At 37.5% G+C, this 20,434-nt stretch overlaps 1 protein-coding gene across 1 annotated transcript in view; it reads left to right on the top strand.

Moving 5' to 3' along the window:
- Nucleotides 1-20,434, top strand: part of MYPN (myopalladin) — a 49,124-nt gene that overhangs the window by 23,927 nt on the left and 4,763 nt on the right. Inside the window, exons 8-17 of the mRNA XM_065746343.1 lie at nt 716-739; nt 2,761-2,877; nt 3,622-3,991; nt 5,957-6,541; nt 8,581-8,725; nt 15,351-15,572; nt 16,063-16,212; nt 17,454-17,533; nt 18,005-18,134; nt 19,608-19,815. Coding sequence (XP_065602415.1) covers nt 716-739; nt 2,761-2,877; nt 3,622-3,991; nt 5,957-6,541; nt 8,581-8,725; nt 15,351-15,572; nt 16,063-16,212; nt 17,454-17,533; nt 18,005-18,134; nt 19,608-19,815 — 2,031 coding nt within the window. The remainder of the gene's footprint in view (nt 1-715; nt 740-2,760; nt 2,878-3,621; nt 3,992-5,956; nt 6,542-8,580; nt 8,726-15,350; nt 15,573-16,062; nt 16,213-17,453; nt 17,534-18,004; nt 18,135-19,607; nt 19,816-20,434) is intronic.

The raw sequence follows: 20,434 nt of genomic DNA, 5'->3' as shown, positions 1-20,434 counted from the left end.
ATTGTTTTGCTTTCTGCCTTGATCTCATTTATACTGCCGTGTCCTTTTCTAACTAAGCCTTGATTTTGCTGTTTCTTTTTCCTTCTGTGCCATTTATGTAGAAGTATGTTGCCTATAAAGCACCTCATCTTTTACTTAAACACCATTATACTAGTGCTTGCAGACAGTGGATTGCTTGCTTCTTCACAAAACTAACGTGATATACACATTAGCATTCTCACACGTGCATGTTCACACGTAATACATGATTGGTTGTAAATATATACCTCTATTTCCCTCTTCTAATACAGCTGAAACATCTGTGTTTTTCACAAGTCAATGCAATGCTAAAATTGCTATAATTGGTAGAAAATCCTTAACTATCACAGTAAATCAAACCTAAATGAAAAGCTGTTTTATCATAACTTGATTTCACATGCACAATAGCTTCAGAAATCACCTTCAATGCATGCTAAAGTAATACTAAGACTGCAAAAATCTCCTTCTTGCAGTAGTTTCTGTCCATAAGAGCTCAAAGGTGTTTGTAATATACCATGGATTTGACCTATCATTGAGTACAAAGCTTAACTGTTTCTGCCACTCCCTAAACAGAACATTGCTTCAAAGAGAGTATTCTATTGAATAGAGATCAGGCTTTATAGTTAGTGTTCAAGTAAAAGATATATTGGCAAAAGTAAATATACTTCTGTACTAATTCTGTTTTTCTTCCCTTTAGAACCACGATCTATGGCTGAACCAGGTAAATATCAAAAAGCTCACACTTATTATTAAACCAATATGGTGATTTTGCCTAACAAAATACATATTAAATGCTATAATTTAATTAAAGCAATTTCTTAATTGACTCTCATTCCCTGACTACTAGTGAGTAGTGAGTCGTATTTAACTGCAGAACATTCTATAAACATAGAACTTGAATCAACTGCACCACATTTGAAGAAAATAACACTCCCATTCTGCTTTGACCCAGTTCTGCCTTGGGACCTAACCAAGACATGTTTATGTGCTGAGGATTAACAACATTAATGCATGAGGGTCCCCTATAACTGAGGTTCAGAAGTGCACCAGATGATGTAGGACTGAGCTATTTTTATCTAGTTCACCAGTTGGGGATATTGCATCAGATGTTTAGCCATGTCAGCCATTCCCTTTGCTCCCTACCAGAGTAATACGAGAGTACCACATCAGGTGTTCCACCCCTGATATCAGCAAATCCTAAAAAAGTGACCAAATTTGCTAAATTTAAGGGTCAGAGAAGAACACAGACTATTCTGCTTAATTTGATCAAACTGGTCTTATGGATTTTGATTACTTCTCCATAAAACAATCACCTTCTCTGTTTTTTTGCTATTAAAAATAAATTAGCCCTCCTTGAGACAACAAAATTACAAGTCATGGAATACAGACTTGGATAACTTTTCTCCTCACCGTAGTGAAAGATTCTTACCCCCAAAAGTGTCTTGCCCCTTAGATTTAGGGATGAATAAATTGAGCATCTACCAGAACCAATCAATGCCATTCCTTTACTGTCAAGTGGCATCACTGCTGAGTAATGTGAAGCAGTTTTTAGTGGGTAACCAGTTGGGTGCAGTTGTCACTGCCTCGTCACCTGCTGCTCATTCAGAAGGAATCTGGATTTCCACGCACGCAGTGGTTGGCAAATCCAAGTACTATAAACTAGATACTATAATACCTTAAACTAGTTCTATAATCCTACTACTATAATAAACTACTATTTTCCTGCAGTTGCTAGCAGATAACCTCTTCTCTGCTACTAGATTCTCCTTAGTGATGACATGAAAATCACATTTAAGTGTGGTACAGCCTTCTGCAGAAATACTCAAAATATTAATCCTGTAAAGTTTAATTAACATCTCTTGGAAAATGGTAGTGAAATAGTCACTGACAACAGAAGAAATGCTATCAGCCCATGTTTTTGCACCCTTTAGATGCTATCCTCCCTCCTCTTCCCAGTTACTTGAAGAAAATAAAAATGCAAAATCACTCAATTACAGAATTTTAGAGGTTGGAAGAGACCTCTTGAAATCATCTAGTTCATTTGCATCTTATATTTATCAGCTACTACTGCTGCCTGGAGGTCAGATACTGCTCAGGCAGTAATGTCATAATCCTTGATTGAGTATTCAGGACATAATTTGATTTTTGCAACAAAATTTTGCACTCACTTTCACGCCCATGAGAGCTTTCTTCACAGAGGAGATAAAGCTTTCAGGAGAGAAAACTTTCTAGAAGCACAATCATCTCTATCTGCAAATCTTCACTAGTACTTCTGAAAAATGCTGGCCATAAAGTATGTGTTTCACCTTTCTTCATCTTAGAGTGACTCCACTTCAATTTTCCCAGTTAAATATAAGTAATCTTTCAATTTGCAAATACATATACTTAGGTGACTTGTGAACAAAGTGCATTATATTTCTCTAAATTCAGTTTTAAGTTCTTCACAGGGAAAGTCTACTACTTCATGTGATTAGAAGGACACTAATATTTTCCAAACATTGCTGCCACCTGTTCTCCACTTTTGCTGGGCATGCTGGAACACAGCATACCAGCTGCTGCAGACAATGCTGATAACAACTGCTGCACCCAAAGGCTGCCAAAACTGATAAAAAAGATGAAACAAACATCAAACTGAACAAGGTGGAAAACCTTAAGGAAATGTTCCCTATGACAGTCAAGGCTTTGCGTGGAATGAGCATACACTGAACAAACAAGTAATAATACTGCTCCAATGTTTTGCAGAGGAAATTTGTACCCTGGTTATTGCTGAAGTATTTTCAGAAGATTCTGGCAGTTTCACCTGCACTGCAAGCAATAAGTATGGCACAGTATCTAGTATAGCTCAGCTAACGGTCAAAGGTAAGAGATCACTTCAGTCCTTTGCTTACTAGTAAATGTAAGCAGAGCACACTGTTGCACCGTGTGTCCAGAAAGCATAGCATTTTGTATGTCCAATGTGGATATGTCTTCTCAAAGCGTCTTCCCCCAGTTAGAAATGTAAAGGCAATAGAAACATTAGAGAATTAAAACCCCACAGCCCTTCCCACAACAAGGCTCTTGCTGACTTTCAGATCTGTGCAATAACTGATTCTGGAATCAGTAGGGCTGTCTAGTTGGCTGTTTCAAACATCCTTTAGTGCTGAGACAAAGGAGGAAATTTCCAAACAGATTCTTTCATACTGCCAACAGGATTCACGCTGTCAAGGCACTAAGCAGCCAGGTGAGTGAAGAACCAGTACAAAAAGCACACTGCACACTTAACTCCAATTCAACTCAAGGCCTGAGAAAGTACTCTTGAAAACTAAAGAGTTAGAGAATTCTATGAAAAGAATATTTCAAAGACACTGGTGTAAATAATATGGACGAGGCTGTATAACACTACTGGATCTTCCAAACTAGGGCTCTGGCAACTCCTCCTACGTGTCCTCCCTATTCAATAGTTTTTAAGGGAGCTTCTTGTTAAAGGAATAAGGTCAAATGACTCATTCTAATGGCTGGCCAAGACATTAAAGTGAGTTTTTCCAATTGTAAATTGTCTGATTTCAGTTCACCATAATTTACAGTATTTATATATCACCAAAAGTTTGCTATTTGTTATTTCAGCATCTGAAGACAGTAATAATGCTGCTGCCCTTCACACGATGAGCTCCATCAACTCAGTTGCTGCTGAAAATCCATCGCCCCCACATCATCCTCCCCAGCGTGTTGTAAATGAAAACCCCAAACCTAAACTTGAAGGTGTTCTTGTGAATCACAATGAACCCAGATCAAGTTCCAAGATAGGTCTCCGTGTGCACTTCAAGTTGCCTGAAGATGATAAAGGAAACGAATCACCACCAGAGGACGGACTTGACACTACAAACAAAACCAGACCCAGCTATTTTCATGACAAGATAAATGGACAGCCAGTGAAAATACCAGAGCCAACGTCACCATCCAAGGAACCCCCCCCAGTACTGGCTAAACCAAAGCTGTAAGTAAAAGGTATTCTAAGCCTCAGGAGCATCACTGATACTACTTAGTATCTGCATTATCACATGTCTATTCATAGACCAAGAGATTGTTGCACTGCAGAACAAGACTCAAACACAGAACAAACAAAACCACAGAGTGCTAGTCTAATTAACTGTACACTCAAACACACTCTAAGGAGATGGGCTTTTCTGTATATCCCTCTTGAGAAAAGTACTCTCCAAACTCAAAAAATGTTTACCCCTTTAAGGTTTATTGCAGCCAAAAGCATTGTAGAATTCAAACTACAGACTAACAACATTGCTTCTGTGCAGGCAAAATAAAAGCAGGTTCTTCAGATACATCTCACTCCATCCTCAATATACAGTTTTGACAAAAGCAGACATTTTCAGCCCTGCACATAGTATGGGCAAGCAACTAGCTAGCAACTGTAGTCCCAAAGGTCATGCCTTGTGACTATGTCTCACAAACATAACTCCTCCTGAAAAACAGATAAAATAGATAGTGTTTGGTAATGTGAAATCAGTTGAACTAAAAAGCACTTGCATGATTAGTGCAAGGGAATTTTTTTATCAGTAGTGTTTTTCTTTAAGAAAATGACATCTGGAACTTACACTGCAGTGTATTAAGAATCCTATCGCATTTTTAGAACCTCCAAAATCTAGTTTAACAAAGAGCACACTTCTTCAACAGAGAGTAGTTTTAACCAAAGGCTAGGGAAGGACATAAAGCTCCAATGCTCTGATACTCTTAGGCAGACATGTAATTTCATAGGATGAAACATAAGTTATTTTCTTGCTTGTAATGTGGCACAGGAAGAACTTGGAGCAGTGTTTTTTTATTATTATTATTTCTGTAGCCCAGTCTCACAGTCCTACTGACTTGCAGTGCTATAGTGTTTAAGAGGTGAGCTGAAGCAGCATTTATGTTGGCCACAGCTTGCATCACTGCTTCCATAAACCATTTTTTTTTTTTTTCTGAGAGAAATATCACACAAACAGTAACAAAAGAGTGCATTATTATGCAGATGTATGCAAAAAAGACTAAAAAAAAATCAGGATTTCACAATGTGTGTTCTCTTCCTAGTTTTGGAAGCTTGAAATTCCCCATCTTCACTAAACAAAAATCACATTAAATTCTGGTGAACTATAGAAACAATAATTCTTTTAAATAAGAAAGTTCAGTTAACTTCATGTACTTGGCTTGGCAGTGCCGTTTAGTTTCCAGTTCTACATTTTTCACTTTTTGACAGTGTTTATTCAATACTGGACAACACATTACATGATCATTTTCCCTCTTTAAGTTCTTTCTGGGCTTTTTGCAAGGGGAGAAAAGGGAGATTTTCCATACAAATAAAATAAACCACTTTGCAATTAAGGAAAAAAAATACATGGTCGAGTACAAAAAGCCTGAAGACATTTCTTAGATGCTATCTATTGTAGTAACAATTGCATGACTACTCTCTAATTGATACTACTGCCTGTCATCAAATGTCAGTGTGAATTATCGCAAAGCCTTATTAGCCAAAGTGCTGTCCTCAGAACTCACTTCAACAGGAGTTGAAGGAATATCTGCATTTTGGCTTGCAAGTTCTCATTCCAACAAAATCAGCCCTACTCTTTTTTTTTTTACACAAGCAGAGATTGCTACAGTAACACACAGCACAACTGAGCACTGTTTTCAATTATATATTATATGTTGAAGTGCAAGAACCATCTTCAGCCAAAGAATTTTCAATCAAAGCACTTTGATCACTATTCTAGCAAGGAACAGGGAGGAAGGAAAGTTCAGTAGCCAACTAGCATAATGCTCTTCTCGTACTGATAGAGACTGTCATTTAGCAGCTTCCCCTAACTGCTATTGTAGATCTTTTCCTCTTGCAACTCACCTACAGAAACACTGCTGGTATGTTTGGGTTTTCACCTTGGCTCATGACCAATCTTGCTTATCTTTCTTTCATATTCAGTGATCTGACACAGTTAAAACAGCTCCACAACCAGGTCTTGCTTGAGCAACAGCAAGTGCAGCAGACTTCTACAAGAGAGTCATCATTCAACACGGCTTTATTGAATTCTGCTACTTCACCCAATCAACAGTCCACCTCAACCATGTACAAGCAAAGCAAAGCTTCTGTTTCGCAAGCGTTCAGCTATACCCGACCTAAGCAGTTCCTACAGTCGCAGACCCCATCATCTATCATTTCTTCTTCTAGCTCCTCAGTGACAATATTCAGCAGCGTCTCTCAAGGAATTCAAAGAGCAAATAGCAGGGAAAACATCATAGGAAATCCTCCACCTGTACAATCGAGGTCATCAGGAGGATTTACAGGCAAAAGTGAACAATCTTTACCAAGTCCTAAAGAATCTACGGTTCCAATAACACTGTCTACATCCAATGTAAAACAGTTCCAGCCACAGAGCGTGACTCCTGCTCCTGTCTCCCCAACGGGCTGGATTCAGAATCCAGTAGCTTTCCTCAGCGCTGTTCTTCCTTCATTTCCTTCTCCACCATCAACCAACGCTATGGGGTTGCCCAGAGGCACACCAGTCACGTGAGTAGTATTAACTGTATGTGCAGAAGAAGGGACATTAAGGGAAACCAAGATGCATTTCTGTTTGAAATTTAGGGAGGAGATTCCTGAAATGCAGGTCAGTCATAAAATAAAAGAGTGAGTGATATCTATTCTCATCATTCCATCTAACCTTTATATTCAATTAAGAAAGAGAGAAGTTTCTACAAAATAAGCTTATATATCTTATCTTCTCTCTCGCAGGTAAGATTAATTCAAGAGATAGTTTTCCAACAGATGCCTACAAGAGTTGGGGTTCAGTCAGAGATTAATAGGACTGCTCTACCAGGGAAAAAAAATTCAATGAGCCTGCAGGTTAAGTCACTCTAAGGCCATTTGCCTACATCAGCTACAAAAGCATTCCTACATATTGTAACCACTTACTGTTAGCACTACTGCAAGCACACCTTCTAAAAAAGGTACCTTGCAATATGCTATTTTCTTCACATGGTAGATTTAAGAAATAACTGAAGGAAAGTTATTTCTCCAGTTGCAACACTTTCAGTATTTAAAGCCTCCTAGAAAGTATCAGAACAGTTAACACTTTGCACAGATATTTTAATTGACAGCCAGCATGATTCCTTGACAAAACAGCTGGCACCATATGAGCACTAGAAAGATTGTGGCCTTTACAGCTCCTTTTTCACTTACAGAGTTAAAACTATCATTTTTGCACATACTGAGCTGTATCAGCATGGCTAGCATCTGTACACTGATACAACTCTACTCTTACAACTCCAAAGTCTGCACAGAGCAAGCAATATTTCTCACTTTTACCAACAGTACACTTGAAGTTAATCATAGGAATCAGTAAGCCACAGTCTCCATGGATCTGCAGTTATAACAGAAACAGTATCCCTGTATTCACAGCACTCACCATTTTCCACACCAGGAAATCCTGGCTTCAAAACATTATTGCATCCCTGCTCCCACACTTCCTAATTGTTCAGCACAAGCTGATAATCACAATCACCCTGAGACACGTGCCTGGAATCTTCCATGGTCCTCCCATTGTGGGCAGGCATACATCATAAAGCCAACAGATTTTAACTATACCCAACTCGGTTGTTGTCCTGCTTTTTTAACATTGCCACAGCAATCAAAAAATCAAATGCAATTACTCATCCATTATCTTACCATTCAGAAATGGTGCACAAGTGCTCAAGCACTTTCTTTTTGCATTAATAGCACAAAGAGCTTTTCTTAGTTGTCATACAAAATAAACCATTGCAAGGATTTACTTGGTAATGCCTTTGTAATATGCCTGCCAGATAGTTTAACACTTTCACCTTTCCCATGTTTGCTGAATTCTTATATAACCAGAGCTCCTTACACCTAGATTCCAATCTCAGAGGTTACTATGCCTGCAGAACAGTCCGCAGAGAAGATATTTGGCACAGTAATGGTCAGCTATGCACTTTCCTAGACCTCCTGATATTAATATCTTAGCTATTGGAAACCCACTGGAACATCGCACTCTCACTAATATTATGTGGCTGCTGTGTTCCAGCAGTTAAAATGACAGTCTGGAGAAGATATTTTCAGACCTCACTAAAAGAAAACATGTTACATCTATAAAATAATTATAAGAACTGATTTATATAACTATCATAAAAGAATGAGAGAAGGTGATGGAAAGAGGAAATGACCACTCAATGTGAGATGATAATATAAAATCGTACTTTCTAAATTACTGCATGATACAGTAAAAACTACTAATTGCATAATTATGGTAATAATTCAATGCAAAATCATTATTCCAGGATACATCAAAATGGAACTTAGAATTTTATTACAGTATTATAATGCTTATTCTCTTTAAGATGTATTTAATTCTTGATAGGATTAATCGGAATAAGAAACACAACAAAAACAGTAACAAAAATTCAAACCCTATATTGTGCTTTGGCTTATATGTAAATGGGTTTTCCATACAACTGAAGCTTCATGTATTAGATTATATATCACACAGGTGAATATATATGTGTATTAGTGTGCATATAAGAATTTTCTTTTAATAGCTCAACCCAGGGAGTACCAAAGAAAAGTCCAAAGCCTTTGCAGTTACCAACGGATGAGTCTATTCGGGAAAATAAAGCAGCACTTGTAAAGGACCTGGAAAGAAAACTACATTTCAGAGAAGATATTAATCAAAGCAGCCAGCAGGTAAGAAAATCAAGTATTACTAAGATGTAGTGTAGCACATTTCATTTCTGATAGAGACTATCAGAGAATGGTAGGAATGAAAATTTCTCATAGAAGCTAATGCACATTGGGTATTTTTCCACTTTGCAAGCTGGTCAGAGCTCAAGGAACTACTAGTCAGTTAATTCTTAAGTGGAATCAATAAATAGGCCAGTCTGGGCAGTATCTTATAAAATTTAAAGATAGAAAATGAAATATTTTGAGGTTGAGATCATAGTAAGTCAGGTTCATTCACCCTCGTAGGGTGCACTAAGGACTTCCAGATAGCTGGTGTGGGGCCAGAGGTGATTTCTGTTCTCAGCCATCAAGCCCTCTAAAGTCATCCCAGCAGCTCAGACCTAACACTGCAAGTAATAGTTGATCTGACACCAGTAAGGGATATTCTCACATTTATTGTCCCTTCTGACAGAGAACATACAACATAAGCAAAAAGCCACAGAAGTTCTGGACTGAATTACCCTCTCTGGATAACTGCAGCATAATACCTGCTTTGAGGTGATTTTTTTTGCTCCTGACCTTTCCTTCTGACAGATCACACCTCCAAAGCACTTTGAGTAAAGCAGCTGGCAAGCACTGTTTTGCAGATGAATCACAAGCGTTACAATTTGTACTTGCTCTGCTAGAAAGAGAAACTACATGGGAAGCCACTGTGAAATACCAATCAGTCTTACAAGTTAACTGCATGATAATCTCCTCAGAAACAATGATCACCACTAGTGTCAAATTTATCTGCTGACAGCACAAGTTATTTATATACTTATTTACTATTCCAAATGACACCAAACCAAAATCTCAAATCCAAAAACCCTGAAACACTGAAAAAGTTAAAGTTTTTCTCCTCAGTGAAAGCAGTGATTATTTAGAGAGTATATGCACAGTAGTTGACACAATTCCTATTGCTTTGCCATTTATGAAACAATAATATGAGAATCATATTATGGAGTTGGATTTGCACTCAGATTTTGTCTTGTTTTTACTTCTTACAGTTAACACAAATTTTAAATTGAGACATTTTCATCCCATATGTTACATATCTGCATTAAATTGATTATTATAATGTGAGAAAAGTCCTTATTCACTTTCTTTTAAACACAAGCACAACTCTACTCCGTCTAAGAGATCACGGCATGATAGAGTTAAACAACCAGTAAGAATTGGTTGGCTTTCTTGTATCTTCTACAAGCAGTTTCAGAAAGTCCTATCGCATTATCCTTATCACAACCCCAAATTTCAATAGCAGCATTTGATCCCATTGACACTGTCTGCAGAGCATGTAGAGATCACCCAGAATAAAAACACAGATGACCATCTGTGTCCTAAAGTACTGGTGTTGTTTTTTGTATTACTGTATAAACTGCAGTAAAGAATATGACTGAATTACATCCTGATGCTTTATTATCTTTCATCGACTTCCATATGAAGCATTTAGCTTACAAGTCAAGATTTTCCTGTGTCAGCATTATGTACTCAGTGTGGTATCTAAAAATCCAGATGTACTTCTGTTTCATCCAGTACATCATTCATCACCAAAGAAATCTAGAATCAGAATGTAATTGGTAATTATGCTGATGTTGCATAAAACAGAACAGATTAGTCTCCAGACTGCTACAGCTATGATAGTCAGACAGTGTTGACAGAAATACAAGTATGATTGTGCTGAGATTGTACCTGCAGTTTTGATCAAGCACACATCATTTTTACCAGAAAAAGAGACAACCGTAATTGTCATTTATGTGGATGGTAGCATGTAAGACCCAGACAGAGGCATAGTCACTGCCTTACTTTTAGGACACAGTAAAGTTACAGCTTTACAGAAATTAATGCCATTATTTCTAACCAACGTATGTGTATTCTTTACTTTGCTAACAAGTAATTCACAACAAATTTGAAAGTAGAATAGATGCAGGGTTTGTCCAAAACCTTTTAGATCATTAGATATCATGTCCTCTCTAAAGCCATATGCAGAACTCAATCACACAGGCCACATCACCACTAACACTTCAACATTGATAAAACAAACATTTCCTTGTTGTTCCCATACTAAGTCAGCACCAAAAAGGTTCCAAGAACCACAAAAAAAGTCTGTTCCTCAGAGCATAATAATTGTACTTAATTCAACCATTCCAAACAGCCTGCTCAAAAACATCCCCATCACACACCAAAGTCAGCAAATGTACATCATTTTTGGACAACAGGTAGGAATTAAGCCTCATGGAGTCCTCATCGAAGCCTGTTTGCTCTAAACTAGGAATTAAAAGGGATTTAAGAACCCCAAGTCAAATTACAAGATCTTAGTATTAATGGGCTTAAACTCCCAATAGCCACAGCAATGAGCAGTTAAACAGTCACTTACAGATGTCTTCTTAATTCCTAGATATAATCAACAAAGTACAGATACTTTTTCTTCTGGTAAGGATCTTTGCTTGAAGAACTCATCTCCTAAGATAGGAATCCTCTTTTTCAACCACTTTAAGCTGAGCTGTAATTTGGCAATTGTCTAGCTGTATAACACAGGTGAATTGCTAGACTCTTCAAGTGTTCATACCTACAAATAAATAATATGACATTCATGCTTCATGCATGTAAGAGGGACAAAATAATCCATTTGCAATAAATAAATTGCTTCAGTGATGATGATAAATGAACGTTTGTATTTCTATCCTGACTGCCAGGGCAGTGGTGCGGGGGAAGACAAAGAATCTAAACTATAAAGTAGACATTAAAGTCTACTTTATAGACATTAAAGTCAGAAGACTTTAAACACCCAAGTTGTTACAGCTTGGAAATAGACACTAAAATGCAATATATGCTAGTTTCTTCGACAAATTGTTAACTGCATTTAAAATAACTCCACCAAAAAGCCAATCAAGTATAAATTACTACACTGGAATTAAACTGGGGAATTTGCCTGGAGCTGGCAGCAAGGGGTAATCAGAATAAAGTCTTCATACAGTATATCAGAATCATTCAAGTGAAGTTCCTTTAACCTCTACATCAGGAGTAATTCCCATGATTTTACATTCCAGAGAAGTCAGAAGTTGCCAAAACGTAGCTGGCCCTCTACATCTGGAACCTTTGTACGCATTCCCTTTGTCTACTCAGTATGTCGAGCTCTAGCCTAGCTTTAACAATGACAGCTGACCAAACTGACTCATTTTTGATCTTACTCACTTGACAAAGGACTTGTGTGAACCACATCAACAAACACGAACACTCTGCCCTACTACACTCATGTAATCATATTCAGAAATAGTTTTATGGTTCACGTGAAGAAAACAGTTCTTCAGAAAGTCGTATTAACAGCCATTTTCTACTTATTTCAGGGATTTCTGCTCTTTAAAAGAAGATTAAAAGAAGCTAAATGTAACACCTTAAATCTCCATATGATGGTGTTCAATTTTTTTTTACAGCAACTTCATTCTTGCTGGTTTACATGTAGACAAACACACACACTATCAACACATTTAAAAGGCTAAGACTGAAGCATAATTACAACACCATAAGAACATTAATACATTCAATTAGAAAATATTTATATTTCCTTGATTATAAGTCCCTAAAATGAGCAGTCCAAACACATGCCCTACTGCCCTTGAAAAGTACATGACAGTACTAAAGTTCTACACAAGTGAGAAACATACATCCAATTGCTGTTCTTCAATTTACTACTGCTATACATTAGCAATATCCAGAAATAACTGCACAATTTTTAGAGGTTTCTTACACTGAAAGGAATTAACACATTTAAACAGGTAGCTCCTACTGCATTTGCTATATTTTATCACATGACAAATCACTGGTTGAAGGAAAGGGAAAGAGGTTACTTCTAGCTTAACTAGTCTTTAATTAGCATACACATTTCCAAAGGCCACACAGCACGTGAAAGCACTGAAAATAATTTCATTCTTATAATATGTATAGAACCAATATATCCTACTGGATGACTCAGGCAAATAAATCCTTTTTCAGAAGAAATTTTTTTGCCACAGATTTTGCAATCTGCTGTTAAAAACTGCATGAGTAACATGAAGGAAACTATTACAGGTCTTCAAAGGAGTGGAAGGAAAAAAACTCTAAATATGTTTTTCAGTACACTGGCTGCCACAGAATATGTTTTAATTACTTAGTTTATGGGAGAGTCCAGAACCAAAATATGACTGCAATACCTTTTGGTGACCAAGCTATTTCTTAAAACATGGTACTCACTCTCAGATTTGTACTTGATTTCTGAAAGCACGCAGGCCTTTCCTTAGTATCAAGGCTAAAAGTTCAATTGCTTAACTTTCCCCTTAACAACACTATAACTAGCTCTTGCCATCCAAAGGGAAAAATGATAGTATTGGTTGATCAGAAATCAGAGTATCTCTGATTTTTACACTGCCTTAACGGAGATTAAAATTTTATTTATTAGAGTGATTTGTTGAGACATGCTGTGTGAAACGAAAAACAAACTGAACAAGTTGAAACTTTCTAAGATTGCTTGCTGACCACCAGCAGCTGACCTGCCACAGAGCAAAGCCTACTAAGAAAGTGGATGGTACCACCTAGTGGCGGAATTCCACTAGGTCTTACACACTTCTACAGATCTGCAAGCTCAAACATTCGTTTGGAAATGCTGTACTGGCAATGGTGTACTTGAAGAGATCTGGATATAAGAAAGACATTTCGCAGTTAGGCTCTGGAACAGGTTGCCTGGAGAGGTGGTGGTGCCCCATCCCTGCAGACACCCCAGGTCAGGATGGATGGGGCTCTGAGCTCCTGAAGGAGCTATGGGCATCCCTGTTCATTGCAAGGCAGTTGGCCAGATGGCCTTTAAGGGTCCCTACTACCTGAAACAAGTCTATGACTCTATGTTTATCAGAGAGTCACCCTGTCAGAGTGTAGGGAAAGCATGACAGGAAAGAAAGCTCTCTTGAAGCATCTCAAAAGGAGAACCCACTGCAATTAGAAGCGCTGCTTCAAAGCCAAATGGAAGCAACAGTCCAGAAGCATATGAGAAACAGGGATGTATTCCACCACAGCAGTTTCCAGCTTTTTTCTACTTAGGCTTCATGGCTGTCATGCTTTCCATTTGTCACCTCGAGACCCTGAGCCCAGCTCCCCTGTAACCTTCTCAACCTCCAGCCACTTCTGTCTCCGTGAGCTCCTCAAGAAATCAGAAAACACTTTTAGCTGGCATTCTGTGATGCCTCTCCATATTTACTCCTTGAGAGCTACTAGTCAAAAGTAGAATGGAATGGCTAAAGTATCAAGGATGTAAACGTGGTAATCTGGAATCTTTGAAAGTTTTTTTTGATAAAATGAATTTTCTGAACCTTGCTCATCCTCAAATGCAACAGATCTAAGGGTAGGCTTTGTCCTTACTTGATTTAGAATTGTAGTTTCCAAAATGCTATTAAAAACTGAGAATTACACTTTTGGAATTGCCCAGATATTTCTCTTTTGAGCCTCAAATAATATCCTTCATATAACCAAGCAACAAAAGCTATCTGATCAGCAATATCTGAAAGATTAAAGTGAGATTCCAAAGATCCATGCCTGCCACAGGAACAGAATAAAACAGAAGCATGCTCTCAGAGGTGTCAGCAGTCAGAATATGTTCTTCAATAGAAGCAAGAATGCAAAGTTCTGGACCTACAAACAGTAAAAAAGAAGGCCTAAAGAAACCAATTTGGTTATTGTTAAAAGCCTACATATGACAGTAACTTCCCCACAAGCTGTTTCTTAATGACTTCAGATATTCTTGCAGCTGTCTGTGTTATAGTATAGTCAGGAAGCTCCCAGAAAGTCCATTCAGGTGTATCTGCAGTGCTTCACCATGCCCAAGATAATTACAGGCTTAATATCAAAAACTAAACCTAGTAGTCAGTGTGAAACTTAATGTTATCACAGCACATTGTTTCTTGGTTTTGAAAAGAGGTTTTCTCGCAAGGAACACTGCTGAAAAGTAGAGAAAGATGCCTAGAGGACATCAAAGAATTATGAAAGATGCTTATAACTACAGAAAACTATCTGGAAGCAGTTATTCCTACAGAGATATACTAGTTTCTTATCTATTCAGTGCTCTAAGGATTCCTACATGCTTATGTTTTGCTTTCTCCATTACAGCAGTTAGAAACCTGATAAACTTACCTTTACCCTGAAGGTAAATTACTCAGAAAATATTACACTTTTTTGCCAGCTTTCTCTTTTAGTCGCTATACTGTATCTTATTGAATTCTCAATTAAAATGAATACTGCTACCTATAAATAACAGGTGACTACTTTTTTCCTTAAAAATTCAGTTTCTAAATCCTTTTTAATCAGTGATATACAATAATATAATTTTTCCATGGGAACTTTAAGAAATGATTTCTGATTTCTTTGCTGCCTTTGAAAATACCTCGTTTCATTCGTTAAATTTTGCAAACTTCAGATGCAGTGAGAATCTGTGTCTGCAGACTGAATTCAGACTGCTTCAGGAGTCTTAGTTTGCATAGGCTTTTTATTTTCACTCATTTATCATTAGTCCAAAAGCGCAAGTGACTGCAAATACTACGGAACACAACTCATTTTGTTCAGATGCTATGCCTCTATCACTCTGCAGGAATACAGGATTTCAAGCTTTGAGCAGAGGCTGATGAATGAAATAGAGTTTCGCCTTGAACGTACTCCAGTGGATGAATCAGATGATGAAGTTCAACATGAGGAAATCCCTACAGGCAAATACATAGCACCCATCTTTGATAAGAGACTCAAGCATTTCCGGGTCACAGAAGGCTCTCCTGTCACATTCACTTGCAAAATCGTTGGGATACCCATTCCCAAGGTAAGTCATTCTCACTGTTAGCAGAAAAGGAATAAAACCCAACTACCTGCTATCTCCTGTACGTCTCTCTGGAAAGTTACATTCAGAAGATGATATTTCTGTGGAGAGAGCTCTAACACAAATTATTTTCCCCAAACTGCTAAAGGAGTAATACCTATAGAGGCTCTACCTGAGCCTCTATATACTGTATGGACCATGTCACAACCACTTGACTCGAAGAAAAAGTCAAAACAACAAAAAATAAACTTCTCAGAAAGATGAGAGCTGATCTGAGGTAATAAAAAGAATCTGATGGTTCTACCTGGATAAAGGAGCCATACCACTTTCTCAGTTCAGCCTGGAATCATTCTATTTCACGCTGTGACCCATCTGAGAATTTCTTTAATATTCTAAAATTTGTACAAGCAACTGAACAAGTTCTGTCATGTTTTTATCTATACTATTACAATCACTACTTGATTTCAGAGCAAGCACTTATTTTTCTGATCAGATATACTGGTTCAAGGATGGCAAGCAGATTTCAAAGAAAAACACACATTTCAAAATGAGCAGAGAAGAAGATGGAACATGTTCTTTACATATTGAAGCTTCTACTAATGATGATGATGGCAACTATACAATTATGGCTGCAAATCCACAAGTAAGGCATTTTATTTTCTTCCATTAAAAACACTTGCTTTGTGTAATACATGTTAGAAACCCAGATCAGACCACCTAGACTGAGTTTGAGTCCGAGTTCAGACAACGGGAGAGGGAACCACAGAATGGAGAATGCTGAAACTACTCCCTGTTTGTATTTGTATGAGTCACAATCACGGAGGACTTCCCTTTTTTCCACATTAAGAGCTCCTGCCCTACTTCAGACACCTCCCCCTACCATTACAGTCAGGTATCTTTTGAGGTATAATGGTTTCAGGGAGGAAGAGTAGAACAAGGAGAAAGTAATAGATGCATCAAATCTGACATCATTACTGAACTATTATTTATCTTGCTTGCAGAAGCATGGATCTGCAAAACAGTCTCATGCCACTCTCCTTCATGCTGTGCTAATTCCGCTTGTTATTTAGTAGTACAGGCAACTAAATCATGCAATATTTTCCAGTTGAATTTTTCCTTTCAATTCTGAATTATACTTCCACCCAACCATTTTCCAGTTTCCATGTAGCTGCACAAACAAAAATTACGCTAGTACAGAATCAGTAGCAGACTGTACCTGCAAAGATACATACAGCAAACAGAATGAAAAAGTAGGAACAGACACTATTTAAGCTAGGGTAATGCTATAATAAAATGGAAAGCACAGCAAGAATACAAGAACAGCAGTGTACCAAAGTCCTATGCTACAGCAAAACAGAACGCGCTCAACTGCAACAGCCACAAGCACAGAAACAAAGAAAAGAATCTGCTTACTTTAGGAAATCCTCGAGTACACAGGAACCTCCAGCAAAACACCCTTGCCTCCACTGCTAACCCTTAAGAGAGGTCTGGGAAGGGGTGGATCCTGGTTCCACCCCTTCCAATCACTCAGGTACATTGCTTGCACCTGAGCTCCCCTGGGTTGGCCCTGCCTTCAAACCAGGTGTTCAATCACTGATTCAGGCTGTGACTTAGCACTTCTGCTACACCTGGTTAACATAGAGCTGCTGCTAAATGTATTGCCACAGCCTTGAAGACTTTGAGGAATACAATGCTCTAAGCAGACAAAGAAACCTGTCTCATTTGCAGTCCATCACACACTGATACTACTTGCTTTAAAAAGTAATTATACTTAGTTCACTTGCATAATGAAAATACAACGCATTGTAAATATTAAATATTTATACTTTACACTTGAATGAGCTACTAACCAACTATTAATTCTTTTTCCCTTGCAATCTGCAGGGGAGAGTAAGTTGTTCAGGCCACTTGATGGTTCAGAGTATTCCTGTTCGGGGCCGACTGTCAACGCTTCAGCCTCACAGGTAAAGGCATCTGAAATAACTGGCAGCTATATCTCAACACCTTCTACATCAGTTCTCATCCAGAATGCGGAAATAATGGCAGCATTTCCCTCCCAGTAGCTCAGTTCTAGAATGTTATATTTTTGAAGGCCATCTTCAAATGCTGGGGTAAAGTATTATTTTACTTGTTGCACTGGAGTTAAAGGCTTGGATTAGCAAGATGAAATTCAGCCAAAAAAGGCACAAATAACCAAAAAGTAGCTCAGAAACGCAACGCCACTATGTGATACGGTTCATTTGATAATCTCTCTAAATAGAAAATACGCAGTATTCAACTATAATGTAATTTTAAATTTCAATCCATGCATTTCTTTCTGCCCTTTGATATTGCTCAAGCTATCTTCGTGCTTTTCTACAATGTCCTTTTATTCAATATTAAAATAGAAAAAGGATTTGGCTTCCAAACATATACATGCAGTTTTCGTATTGTAGAGCACGCTCCCGGGTGCCAGAAGGAGGAGACAAAGAAGCAGTTCAAGAACGCTTTTTCAGGCCATACTTTCTACAGGCCCCAGGTGACATGGTAGCACATGAAGGGCGACTATGTAGGCTGGATTGTAAGGTATTAACTCTTCCCTCTTTCATGTTTTTAATCCCTGCTTCTATATGTGTATTTGTAGGTGTTTTTATTGCTTGCACAAATGCTTTCTGTTAAAGTTTTAATGCATCGTGTTTAAAATTATTGCTTACTGCCATTCTCTCTGAACTGATTTAAAGGATTTCTTTTTAACACATGCTATATGATATGAAAACCACAAAGAACACAATCACAAAAAAAAAGAAATATTTAGTTAGGAAGTTGTTCAAACTGCTAAATACGTTCATCTTGTCCTTTAACAGTCTGTGCAGCAGAAGTTCAACTGGAAATGAGAGATCTTTTGACTGCATTATCAGTTTCTTGAACTTAATCCATAATAGCATAAATTCAGAAGTTTGAGAGTATTCAGCACATTGTATTCTGTTCAAAATAGTGTTCCCATTGTATTAGACTGAAAATTAATACTCCCTAAAAAGAAGAAACAAAGCTCAGTTTGTTTTACTCTTCCCTAGTTTGAAATGTCCCAATTTACATACTCAAATGGTCACATAACAGAGTTGTCACCAATTACTTAGAACATCCAGTTATTAAACAGCATTAAGAAATTCATCTGCTCCAACCCAGATTGGTGATTCTTCTATATCCCAGTAGCACAAACAGAAAGGTGGTAGTGCTGACCCTGACCTCTTTGATGCTCCAAAATGTCTTCTACCCGGGAAAGAGTAGAAGCTATGGAATAGATGTTAACATATCATGCATCTGTGAAGATGAATAAGGTCAATTACTATTTAATTTATAATGTACAGTTTGCTAGGGAACGTGCCAAAGAATTTGTCTATTCTTAGTTCTGCTATCCAGGCAGAGCATGTGAAACCTTAAAGCATGTCTGGTATTGTACAGACCTGGAAGAAAGCAGTCCTCATTCAGGCAAACTCCACTTCTTTCTTTCCCTAGTTTGTAGAATATTGTTTGGAAAGGAATATTTTGTAAGTACTTTTATCTAACGGAAAGATCTTTGGAAGTATAATACAGTCTTCTAATCTTTCTAAAATGCTTCATTTCTCTTGTTATGAAGCATGAAGCTGAACAGCTACAAAGAACCATATTCTTCACCAAAAAGTATGAAATAGAAATACATTTGTATAAAACACTTCTTAATGTCTATTAAGTTGAGTGGGTTTGATTTTAATCATCATCAACAACAAGAGCAAAAAAAGTAGCATATATTTAGGAGTGAATCTGATTTTATAATCAAGTTTTGTCCTTTCTGACTAAGAAAAATATGGGCATTTCGTGTATATGTTTCTCCTGGGATTAATTTGTTTTTTGGTTTTATTCTTTTTGGACTTCATCAGGAAAAAAACAAAAACAAAACAAAAAAAAAAACAGAAGCTTCCACATTATTCAGATTGTATCTGAATTAAAGCTCACCCATTTACTTAATAAAATATGTTTGTCAGTTTGACATGTGCCTCTAGCTATTTCATTGTCTGTTAGGTGAGTGGATTACCAACACCAGACCTGACGTGGCTTCTGAATGGCAAACCCGTGTTGCCAGATGGCACCCACAAGATGCTGGTCAGAGAGACTGGAGTTCACTCTTTGCTTATTGATCCTCTCTCACAAAATGATGCCGGAACTTATACTTGCCTTGCCACTAATAAAACAGGACAAAATTCATTTAGTCTGGAGCTGACTGTTGTAGGTAAGAATCATTGAAAATCTACTCACGGTACTGCTGTTATGTTCAGAAATACCTTATCTAATAGTTAATTCACTGACAATAGAGTATTTAAACAGCAGTGTTATAGTTGTAGAAGAGATGTGGACATGGTAGGTGCCCTCCTATTACTAGCAGAGGGCTGAATTCTGAATTTTCATTACTTTACTTCTCTTGTCTTGGAAAAATGACATTCTTAATTTTCTCCCCAGAAAATGACTGGAGTCTAAATTCATAAAATTTACACGTCTTCTATATGCCTATCCCAGTTTCTTTGATTTTAGAAGTATGTTTGAACAAAATAAATTCAAATTTGAATCTTTTTCTGTAATAAAGCCTTTCGAGGTGTGAGCTCTTGAAATCCATAGAATGGGGATTCATTTCCTGCTGTGGTAATAGGTTTAGACTCATGCCTAAATATAGGCATATGTTCTTTACTGAACTACAGCTCTGCATGTTACTTGCTTTATGTTCCCTTACAGAGGGTACAATCATGGATTTTCACTCTCCTTCCACTTATCCCATTAAAAAAAAGCCTACATCAGTATCACAAGAATCAGTTTTTGGTTGCATTCTTCCATATTGTTCAATGACAAACAAGGAA

Source organism: Cyrtonyx montezumae, unplaced genomic scaffold (assembly GCF_038088225.1).
Source record: "Cyrtonyx montezumae isolate F1298 unplaced genomic scaffold, pur_monq_1.0 scaffold_4, whole genome shotgun sequence".
NCBI lineage: Eukaryota > Metazoa > Chordata > Aves > Galliformes > Odontophoridae > Cyrtonyx > Cyrtonyx montezumae.
This window is presented reverse-complemented; position numbering and strand designations above follow the sequence as displayed.